At 42.6% G+C, this 11,255-nt stretch overlaps 1 protein-coding gene across 1 annotated transcript in view; it reads left to right on the forward strand.

The window, feature by feature from the left end:
- CTNND1 (catenin delta 1) overlaps positions 1–3,584 on the forward strand; it is a 42,889-nt gene extending 39,305 nt beyond the window's left edge. The window contains exons 15-18 of the mRNA XM_015825020.1: positions 550–597; positions 2,120–2,208; positions 2,732–2,788; positions 3,066–3,584. Coding sequence (XP_015680506.1) covers positions 550–597; positions 2,120–2,208; positions 2,732–2,788; positions 3,066–3,077 — 206 coding nt within the window. The 3' untranslated portion in view covers positions 3,078–3,584. The remainder of the gene's footprint in view (positions 1–549; positions 598–2,119; positions 2,209–2,731; positions 2,789–3,065) is intronic.
- Positions 3,585–11,255: the final 7,671 nt, after the last annotated feature.

Genomic DNA, 11,255 nt, shown 5'->3' on the forward strand with positions numbered 1-11,255 from the left:
CAACCTCGGCTCTTTTATGACTCATGGACTTCAACTCCCAGAATTCTCGAGTCAGCTATGCTGACTCGGGAATTCTGGGAGTTGAAGTCCATGAGTCATAAAAGAGCCGAGGTTGCCTACCCCTGGTCTAGACATTGGTATTTAAACATAGATCTTTTTGACATTTATATTATATTGTGTTCTAATAATCTAGATGAAATGTTAATATATGTTGCTAGTCTATGTATGTTATGCCATACGCTAAATAAAAAGGTTCATCTAAAAGTTTGTAACATGGATAAAAATAAGAACTTAAGTTGTATTCAAGTATTACTAAAACTATTTAACCAGTAAAAGAGTGGGAATCATAGCCATCTAAGTCCCAGCTCTAATATTATGGTATTATCTATGTCCCTTTTCAGATCTACGTGTAGAAGTTGATTCTAAAATCTTGCACTGTTTCTACTTAATCTTTTAAATACACTACTTACAATATTTTTAAGAAACCCTACATTTGTAGTTCAGGAGAATTTCGGTACCCTAACTGTTCTGATTTCATTTTCGGTTTAGACAAGAAATCCTCTCGGGAAGAGATCCAAATGGGAAATTTGGGACCAGGTATGTAAGTTTCAGTCTTATAGAAGAAATTGTTTTTTACCAATCTAAAGCAGCTTTTATTGGATAAACCCATTCACCCTTTTGCAGCTTCAGAAAAGTGCCAAGCTCCCATGTCTCCTTCTGCATGCCTACTTACCAGAATGTCACCAATCCGTTTCATTGTAGAGATGTAAATGCTTCCGTTAGACCGGGGGTAGGCAACCTTGGCTCTTTTATGACTCATGGACTTCAATTCCCAGAATTCCTGAGCCAGCCATGCTGAGGGGAAAGGGAGAGGTTTCCAAACTGAGCCATGCTGGCTCAGGAATTCTGGGAGTTGAAGTCCACGAGTCATAAAAGAGCCAAGGTTGCCCACCCCTGAGTTAGACGCAAGTAGTCCTTGAACTTGTGAACCACAATTTGCATTGAATTTTCAAATGACCAGAATTTCCATTGCTAAGCAAGGTGGTTGTTGAGTGAGTCCCGCCCAATTTTACAACCTTTTTTGCCATGGTTGTTAAGTGAATCACTGCAGTTGTTAATGAATCATTAGGCCGCAAGCGAACCTGGCTTCCCCCATTGACTTTGATTGTCAGAGGTTGGCTGGGAAGGTTGCAGATAGAGATTACATAACCCTGGGAAGCTGCAGCCATCTTCGTAAATATGTCCCTGTTGCCAAGTACCTGAACTTTGGGTAACTACGGGGATGCTGCAGCTATTGTAAGTGCAAGGAGCAGTCATAAGTCATTTTTTTTCAGTGCCATTATAACTTTGAACAGTCACTAAATGAATGATTACAAGTTGAGGATTACCTGTTCTTGCTTTGAATAAGCCCCTTCAATCATTGAGCTTGTTAATCTTTTGCGATGTTATCTTTAGTCCTTATTAGCCGTGATGCCTTCATCACTTGTTACAACAAATAGTGACATTAAAGATTTAAGCTGGAGACAGTCTAAAAGTCTCTAGCTTTACCAGAACGGAACCAAACTGCATGGATTCTTATTACAGCTCATTGCTCTTTTTCACAGGCGTATAGCTACTGCACCCACGAACCTAACCCTCAGATTGATCAAACTCTTGCAGGAACTATGCTTGGTATACTTTAGTCTTTGAAATCAAAATGAGTGAGTTAATAACTTCATTACACTGCAGAGCAGAGAAGAATTTCTTCTAAGCCAAGGATTATACTTGAACTTTGAGCCAGGTGCCAGAGGTTACCCTGAAAAAGAGATAGAAAGGATCAGAATAAGGAAAGATTTCTTTTCCCCTGAATTGCCATTAAAATTAAATATAATTCATACGAATTATTTGTATTCCATGTTGAGTAGTTCCATAGGGCCTGGCTTGCAGGTAGCATTATTGGTGACAAGAAGGGGAAGAGTGCAAAGGGTTAGGATTAGTGTGTGGCAGGGAAATAAAAGATGAGCCCTGTTTGCTGGTTGTTTGGTAAGCAATAATGTGATTGTGGAGGAGGAAGGAAGCCATTATCTTTGCCAGCTTCACCAGAGAATTTCCCTCCCATCAATATCTCTTTTGATTTCAGACTACTCTACATTGAATGAACGGGACCATAACAGGACATTGGACCGGTCTGGGGAAGATATGGAACCTATGAAGGGAGCGCCACTGGTGGTAAATACTGGGATTTCAGTTGATGGGAGATCTTTAGAGAACCTTCTTGGTCAGTGGGACATCCTTGCCCAGATTGATGGCCTCCTTATAGTTTGATCTGCACTCCCATATTTTCCTGGCACTATGGCTTATAAGAGTTAAAGTGTGACACAGTTGGAGGCCAGTTATTTGGAGAAATTAGCTACGCACAGAGGAAGCTAGGAAAGAGCAGAAATTACTGCATTTCTGTGATGGTAGAAAAAGAATTTTCTGAAATTTACTTTTGAACAGACAATATTTTTAAGAAGATAATGTCTTGAGAAAAATGCAAATATTAACCATTTCTTCCCCTTCCTCCTTTTAAAGTGATGTTAACACTTTTAACTGAATGACTAACCAACCCTGTTGACTCCTCTCTCTTTATTTGACCTCTACTTTTTCTGAGTGGATTTTTAGTTAGGCTTTTTGTCTCTCCCTTTCTCCCTCTCCTTCTCCCACTTGGAACCCAGTGTGCTGCTCTTACTAACCATACATATGTCTACAGCAGGAGGAAAGGCACGAATCCCTTGAGGAAATTGACCAGTTGCTTTATCCTCCTATGGTATGTCTTTGCTTTCTGATAATAACCCTCTACTTCTGTGGTTTTTTTTAAAAAAGGGGGTGGTGCTGAATCTTTATTTTCCTCAATCATACTTTTCTAGGGTCAAATCTTGTGTATTTCTTTTACACAAAAGGCATTCGTATTTGTTGTTGAGGATGAGCAATACTTAAATTACTGAGGTTTGGATTGATTCTATGGGGTTAGATTGCCATGGATAAAGCTGCCCTTTGCTGTTTTTCATTATAGCTAATGTTAATTTGTTTGTGTTTTTCCACAGCAGAAGATCTAGAGATGCTACCATCTGCCTTCTCAGTTTTGGGTTCATAACATATTTTATATAACTCTTATGATGAAATGGACTGAGCTTTTTTTTAAACCTTGGGGCCATGTAGCCAAATGACCGGGTCCCTGACCCACAGGGTCTCACATCTCCCTGTAGAATTTGAACTCCTGGACGTCATATTTTTGTTTTTTATTCTTCAAAAAAAAAAAAATCCTAAAGACCAAATACTCTTGATGGATCTCATTACACAACAAAGGCAGATACTTAAAAATACACATTTATGATGCAATCTACAGAAGCTGATGGAAACAATCGGAGCAAATGGATGTCAGCCAAACTCAATCATACTGGAACTTGTTTTTATTAAGGAGATGTTGGCTCTCTTCTTCCAAAAAGCAGAGAGAGAAGCCATCTCCATCTTCTCTTAGCCTATAGAATATATTTTTGTGTGTCACTCATGTTTGCAACAAAGGATGCTGGGAATACTGGAACATTCCTAGTTGGGGGGGAGTTGGTGGTGGTGGGGGCAAGATGACAAAAGGGATCAGCTTGTGCGTGATTGCATTTGGGTCATCTGCCCTTCAAGATGCGCCTCTTTGAGACAAATACCTTCTTTATCCTCATAGGCTGAGGACAAATAATAGATTTGTCTCTTTTTTTTCCCCCTTCTCCTGTCTCTTAGCTGCTTCTTGATGGCCTTTCTGAGATGGATCAACTCAGAGTTTAGGAAGCTATTTATTTGTGGGAGAAGAGATGCTTAGGGCTTAGTGCTTTAAGGGAGGGAAAGAGGATGGAGCACGTTAAATGACAGTTGGTGGAAGGGGCATAGTCTTCATACCTAGAAGTGTCCATTTTGCCTCTCAGTGGAGAGGGCAGTGTGATGCATCTGGTTTTGGGTCGCTGACTTAAGTGGTGAGTGCCCAGATTGGGCCACAAATTGCAGAGAGAGCTGATGAGATAGAAAGCTTGGTGATGCAGGAAGTATGAGGGATAGAAGGCCATTTGTAAATATTGCCCATATCCTCCCATGCAGGCAAGGGAATGAAACTATGATCGGTCACTATTTACATGTGCCTTTTCTTTCTTACTGTGAAATAGCTTGGTGCTTTTGGCTAATTTCAGGTGCAGAGGGCCAATCCCTAGGCCATAGAGATTTCGGCACAGAGTTCCCTCCTGCTCGCTCTCTCTCTCTCCCCCCCCCTCCCTCCCCCTCCCTTCCTTTCCCTCCCCCCCTTCTCTCCCTTCCTTGCATTGAAATCAGAGTCCTGCTGTTGCCCTGGATGTAGACACAAGATTGGGGAGGGGTGATAGAGGCAACTATGTGGGGGAGACAAGGAACTAATCTGTCACTGCTAAAGAGAGGAAGGAGAGAAAGGACTCTTTGGGTGAGGATCACAATGTGCACCTTAGTGGGTTGCTTCTTCAGGGAATAAGGAATTTAGGGTCTGCTTACAGATCTCTGCCTTTAATCTGCAAAGTAGCAGTAAAATGGGCAATCATGAATTACTCTGGGCACCATATTGGCGCCAGTTGCCCTTTTATTGTTGAAGAGGACTACAACCTCTCTCGCCCCCCACAGCTCTGCCTCCATCCAACAACTGGAAGGAACTCGGTTACTCTTGGCTTCTCTCCACCTCCCCATTGCACAAGAGGGAAGGTCTACAGTAGAAAAGTTTTACTGCCTCTGCTTTGTCCCAGTCCAGTTTTTCTTACCCTTTTTTTTGGGGGGGGGGAATTAAAGATATAAATCAAGGCCCTCTGAGGGGTTGCGCAACTTTTCTAATGTAAAACACTATTTCCTTTTTTTAATCCAGATGAACCAAAACTACCCTTCCCCAATGACCAATTCAGTGCTGTAGAAGAAACTAATCACTCATTGACTCTCATTTTTTGCTTTTCCTCTGCACCCCTGGGGAAGGGGACATCCTGCTGTTCTTTTTGAGTCCTTATTCATTCTGCAATGCTTTTAAATTGAAATGATTTTTATATAAATAAAGTTTTAAAGTGTGTATTTGTTAAAATGGAATTGACTAATCCAAATCTTACCGAGTTTGTCTCTTGCTGTCTTTTGTGATGACCAATCCGTGCACCCTAAAAAAAGTTTTTGCTTATTTCAGGAGGGATTAATTCCTCCTGCCTCTAGTGTGTGTGTGTATATCCCTATTCTAAAATAAGCACTGCTAAATGAGGCTTTGACCCAGTTCTTAAATGGCCTCACCTGCTTTTGCTCTTGCAAAGAGAGTGGGATCATAAAACAGGAATGGGTGGTGCTAACATAACATTCCTCTTTGCAGAATGTATCTCTGCTTCTATCGTGAAAATCTTCATTTTGGAAGATTGAATCATCTTGGCAGAAAAAGGAAACACATTTTCAAAAGGCAGGTCATCCTGAAGTTGACTTGTAGAAAGATGCAAAGATTTAACCCTCCCTTACTGATGGGTCTCCTCCTGTGCTACAACATCCTACACCCTTCCACTTCAGACATCACAGACAAGTAGAAATGTTACTAGTGCCTCCAATTTGAGTTAACTGAGACCACTGATACAAAAGGGGGGTTTTTTTATGATGGAAATGAACCTTAATTCTTTAGAAGCAGCAAGGAAAATGGAATGCAAATACTGATTTCAGGATCTGAGAAAGAGAGCACGGCATCTGTCACCCATCATTTACAGATCTCTTGTACAAACAAGCGGCATTGTTACTCATTGGCTGTTTGTATGCATCTGTAAGTATGTGAATAGTCCAGGCTACTGTACACCTGGTAACCTTGGTGTTCTAGATAACCATAATTCCAATTCCGCCTGGCCATCCATTGGTCAAGCTGCCTCGTATTTTAGAGCAGGAATTAATAACTTTGGGAATCTGCTTTTTCTGTCCTGGGACACCAGTGAAATAAGCAGATGATACCACTCCAATGGTATCATAAAGAGGAACTAAAGAGCCTCTTGATGCGGGTGAAGAAGGAGAGTGCAAAAGTTGGCTTGAAACTCAACATTAAGAAAACCAAAATCATGGCATCCGGCCCTCTCAATTCCTGGCAAATAGATGGGGAAGAAATGGAGGTAGTGATAGATTTTATTTTCCTGGGTTCCAAGATCACCTCAGATGGGGACTGCAGCCAAGGAATTAAAAGACGCTTGCTCCTGGGGAGGAAAGCTATGGCAAATCTAGAGAGCATACTAAAAAGCAGAGACATCACCCTGCCAACAAAAGTGCGTATAGTCAAGGCCATGGTTTTCCCAGTTGCAATGTATGGATGTGAAAGTTGGACCATAAGAAAGGCTGAGCGCCAGAGAATTGAGGCCTTTGAACTATGGTGCTGGAGAAGATTCCTGAGAGTCCCTTGGACTGCAAGGTGCTCAAACCGGTCAATCCTAGAAGAGATCAACCCCGACTGCTCTTTAGAAGGCCAGATCCTGAAGTTGAAACTGAAATACTTTGGCCACCTAATGAGAAGGAAGGACTCACTGGAGAAGGGCTTAATGCTGGGAAAGATTGAGGGCAATAGAAGAATGGGACGACAGAGAATGAGGTGGCTGGATGGAGTCACTGAAGCAGTAGGCGTGAACTTAAATGGACTCCAGAAGATGGTAGAGGACAGGAAGGCCTGGAAGGAATGTTGTCCATAGGGTCGTGATGGGTCGGACACAACTTCGCAATTAACAACAACAAATAGTGAGCTAACAGGTTGTTTTTTTGAGTTGGTAGTTTTTCTACAGGGGCACGTGGGTATTTACCTTCAAGATCTGAATAGTGCAGCAGGTGTTAGTAGCCCAGTTTCAGCATGAGGCTAGGTGTGTCATCTAGTCTTCTAAGGAGGTGCCAAGAAAAGCTCTTTTCAAACATCGGCTTCAGGGTTCCAACTTAACAGGTGTGGCTAACTGACTCTTGCTTCGCTTTTTTGAGCTTCATATTACATGTGATGGGGGTAATGTGAGGGATGCAGTGGAAAGAAGGTGGATGTTTATTCTTTACTGACTTAGAAATAAGGACATAAATCAGATGGCTTGAGGTCAGAGCCTATATGAAACCCCTTCCAACGTTGTCACTGAATTTTAGTTCTTATTGTGACATGGCATCATGTTATGAATTGTTATAGGCCAGTGGTGGCGAACCTATGGCACGGGTGCCAGAGGCGGCACTCAGAGCCCTCTCTGTGTGCACACGCTGTCGCCCCAGTCCTAGGCCTTCAGCTGGGTTTTATAAAACCTTTTCACTTTAGGCCTCCGCTGCTGTGTGCAAAAAAAAAAAAAAAGGTTCAATCAGTCAATTTCAACTTCTCGTGGGAAAAAAAAAATCTTGCAAAGTTGGAATTGATTGATTGAACTTTTTAGTCCCACCCAGTCTGCCGTTACCACTGCAGCCACGCCCACCCAATGGGCCACACCCATCCGGCACCCGACGATGCATAAGTGGGTTTTGGGTTGCAGTTTGGGCACTCGGTCTCTAAAAGGTTCACCATCACTGTTATAGGCTGTGTTCATTGCAGGTGTTTAACTTTTAATTAAATTCTGATTTAAGTCAGTGTGCTGCAGCTGCCAAAAGAGCCGGTTGGTCTGCATTTGTAGAGATACAGCGTTGAGATAAGGAGAAGCAACAGTTCTGCTCTATGCTGTACCAGTCAGACTGCATCTGTGGTAGTGTGCCCAGTTCTGGTCACCATGAGGATACTGAGATCTTGGGGGGAAAAAAGTAGGGAAGAGCAGTACAAATGGCTTGGGGGCTAAATCCTATGAACAATTAAAAGGCCTGAATATGTTTAACCTGCAGACAAAAAGGCTAAGGGAAGGAATAATAGCGTCCTAGCAAAATTTGTGCTGGCAGAGGGAAGAGGGTGGGGATTTATTCTCCATAATGCCTAAAGATAGGCTAGGGCAGGGGTAGGCAGCCTCTGCTCTTTTATGACTCATGGACTTCAACTCCCAGAATTCCTGAGTCAGCATAGCATAGCTGACTCAGGAATTCTGGGAGTTGAAGTCCATGAGTCATAAAAGAGCCGAGGTTGTCTACCCCTGGGCTAGGGCAAGAAACCTACAGGTGAAAGCTTTACAGAGAAATCCAGATTTGAAGTGGAAGAATTCTTTGACAATGAGAACTGTTAAGTGATGAAACGGTCTGCTTCCTCAAGACATGGATGCTGCTCCATTGGAAAATTTCAAGGAAAGGTTATCGTGGAAGAATAAGCAGGCATTGCTGAAAGAGTAGACGCCCAGGAAGAAACACAAAGGACCATGAAGGCGAAAGCCCAGTCAAGGTAATGATTACCAGGTTACCTCTCAAGGTGGCAATTCAGATCAAAAGATGATCCCAAACATCTGTTAAGTCACCACAAATTGAAATGGGTCAATGCGGTGCTGTGGCACAGTATGAGCGTGGTGTTTTTGATACAGAAAAGAGCCAAAAGTGGCTTGGCTGACAGAATAATAAAATTTTTGGATTGTTTTAACTCTGATTTGCTCTCCAATGATGCTCTGAATAGTTTACTTCCTGCAGCAGTCTTTGCTGTTCTGGTGCTTTAAAAGATGGGTGGCTGTCAGTTCTTGGAGTTGTAGTCTCAGCCCATCCCCAGGATTCCAGAAAAATGGGGGGAGGAGGAACTGCCCTACACCCTTCCCCATTTGATTCAGTGCTCTTGTGCAACAGAACAACCTGAGTTAACAAACCAGATTTTTCATGGTGAGCAAAAGGTGGAGAATGTCTTAGTCAACAGCCTAACTGATAAGTAGAGGAAGAACTTCCTTTCTGGCTCCAAATATAGCAATAGGTTGGGTCTCCAGCACAAAGCCATGCCTGTTCTTTTACAGCTAGGTTATCTTGGCCAAGTATGCATCTATTAAAGGTAGGAAGAATATTTGTGCAATGGCAATTGTGGCTCTGCAGTGTTTTCTCCAAGGTTCTTTTACAGAATTGTTTCATTTTGGATTGAGTAGACAATTGCAAAGAGATTTCCAAGTATTTATTTCTAAAATTTATAGACTGTCCATTGTACCTCAAGGGTAACTTTTTCTAATAGGTTTCATTAGTCTTTAGACTTTCAGTGCTTTATTTATTCTAATTAATTATAATTAATAAAACCACCAAACTTGCACTTGTGACACTAGATGGCTAGCATAAGATTAGAGAACCACAATAAATCACAATGAACAACAGAAATAAGTACAAATATAATTTCTGTTTGAGGCCTAGAATCTAGCTCCAGTAAATACAAAAAAACGTAAAAAGAGCTTCATTGGACCCTGGCCCATTGCCTGATTCTTTAAGAGTTTCTCAACCTAGGCAGCTTTTAAGATAATAATAAGTAGTAGTAGTAGTAGTTGGAAGGGACCTTGGAGGTCATCTAGTCCAACCCCCTGCTCAGGCAGGAAACCCTATACCATTTCGGACAAATGGCTGTCCAGTCTCTTCTTAAAAACTTCCAGTGTTGGAGCGTTCACCACTTCTGGGGGCAGGTTGTTCCACTGGTTAATTGTTCTAACTGTCAGGAAGTTTCTCCTTAGTTCTAGGTTGCTTCTCTCCTTGGTCAGTTTCCATCCGTTGCTTCTCATCTTGCCTTCAGGCGCTTTGGAGAATAGCTTGACTCCCTCTTCTTTGTGGCAGCCCCTGAGATATTGGAACTTCCAGATGTGTGGACTTCAACTCCCAGCATTCCCCAGCCAGCATTGTCAACCTGAAAAGTTTCTGAGATTGAAGAACTCTGCTTTTAATGCTTTGCCAAAAGCAAGTAGGGTCAGACTTGCAGTATATGGGATGTATGCCAAAAAGAAAGGCAGGTCAGAAACACAAGTTCATGCATCTATCAAGAGCTAGGAACAAGATGCATGCAACAAACAAGTAAAAGGCCAGACCACGATTGAAATCTATTTTTGCTGAGAATCTACAACTAGCTTCTCTTGTCCAGCTGCTGCACAACTTGCTCACCAGGCAATCTATGTTGGTGAAGTGCAGAGCCTTTATGTCATGGCCTGGACGGTCCCCACTGCTTTTAGCAAGGCACTCATGTTTGCAATATTTCTATGTTGTCTGAGGAGGAGCTGGAAGATTCTGAAGGGCCTGGTAGGTCTCCATCCATCCATGCCTCAGAGCCTGTTCCTTGAGCTTTAACCCACAATATCATAAGGCTGGGGTATTCTAGGACGAAACTCTTTACTGAAGAACTGTGGTGGGGCAGTGGTTAGAATGCAGCATTGCAGGCTCATTCTGCTGACTGCCCACAGTTCAATTCTCACCGGCTCAAGGTTGACTCAGCCTTCCACCCTTCCGAGGTCGGTAAAATGAGGATCCAGATTGTTGGGGACAATATGCTGACACTGTAAACTGCTTAGAGAGGGCTGTAAAGCATCGTGAAGTGGTATATAAGTCTTAAATGCTTATTGCTATCACCTACTCAAGACAGGGAATTTGCCAGCAGGAAGACTGGTAACTGAAACAACCTTACAAATGAAGTCACAGCCAGTTGTCTTCTGAGCAAGACCTTTGAAAACACTAGAAAATCCTGAATTACTGTAGCCACTCCACCACCCCTGCCCATGGATTTTGGTGAGGCTGCATCAGAAATCCAGACGGCCACGCTTCCAAGAAGAGAGGCTCCTCCCTGTACCCATGCTGATCTTAACAATATACAGTTCAATGTACATCACAATATGAACAATAGTTCATTTAGGGACCGTTTGAAGTTACAACAGGAGTGGAAAAAGTAACATGACTTTTTCACACAACTGTTGCAGCATCCCCATGGGCACGTGATCAACATTCATAGATGCTTGGCAACTGACTCACGGCAGTTGCAGTGTCCTGGGGTCATGATCACCTTTTGCAACCTTCTAACAAGCAAAATCAATGGGGGAGCCAGAATCACCAACTTAAGAACTGCAGTGATTCACTTATCAACTGTGGCAAGAAAGGTTGTAAAATGGGCCAAAATTCATCACTGTCTTGCTTAACAATAGAAATGTTGGGCTCAATTGTGGTCACAGTTCAAGAACTACCTGTACATTGGGTCAGCCCTCTCATCTATTATTAAATCCTGGGTGAGAGAGGCCTTAAAACAGGTTGAGCTGATGTTCAGCAGCTGCCACGCAAAACCTGAGCTTCGGAAGACCTGATAAACTGGATAGAGTTGGAATGTGGAGACACTAGGGATCAATAAGACTCTTGCCCAAGAATGGGCCCTCCATTCTCCCCCC

The sequence above is a fragment of the Protobothrops mucrosquamatus genome, unplaced genomic scaffold (assembly GCF_001527695.2).
Source record: "Protobothrops mucrosquamatus isolate PMUCROS unplaced genomic scaffold, P.Mucros_1.0 scaffold2445, whole genome shotgun sequence".
NCBI lineage: Eukaryota > Metazoa > Chordata > Lepidosauria > Squamata > Viperidae > Protobothrops > Protobothrops mucrosquamatus.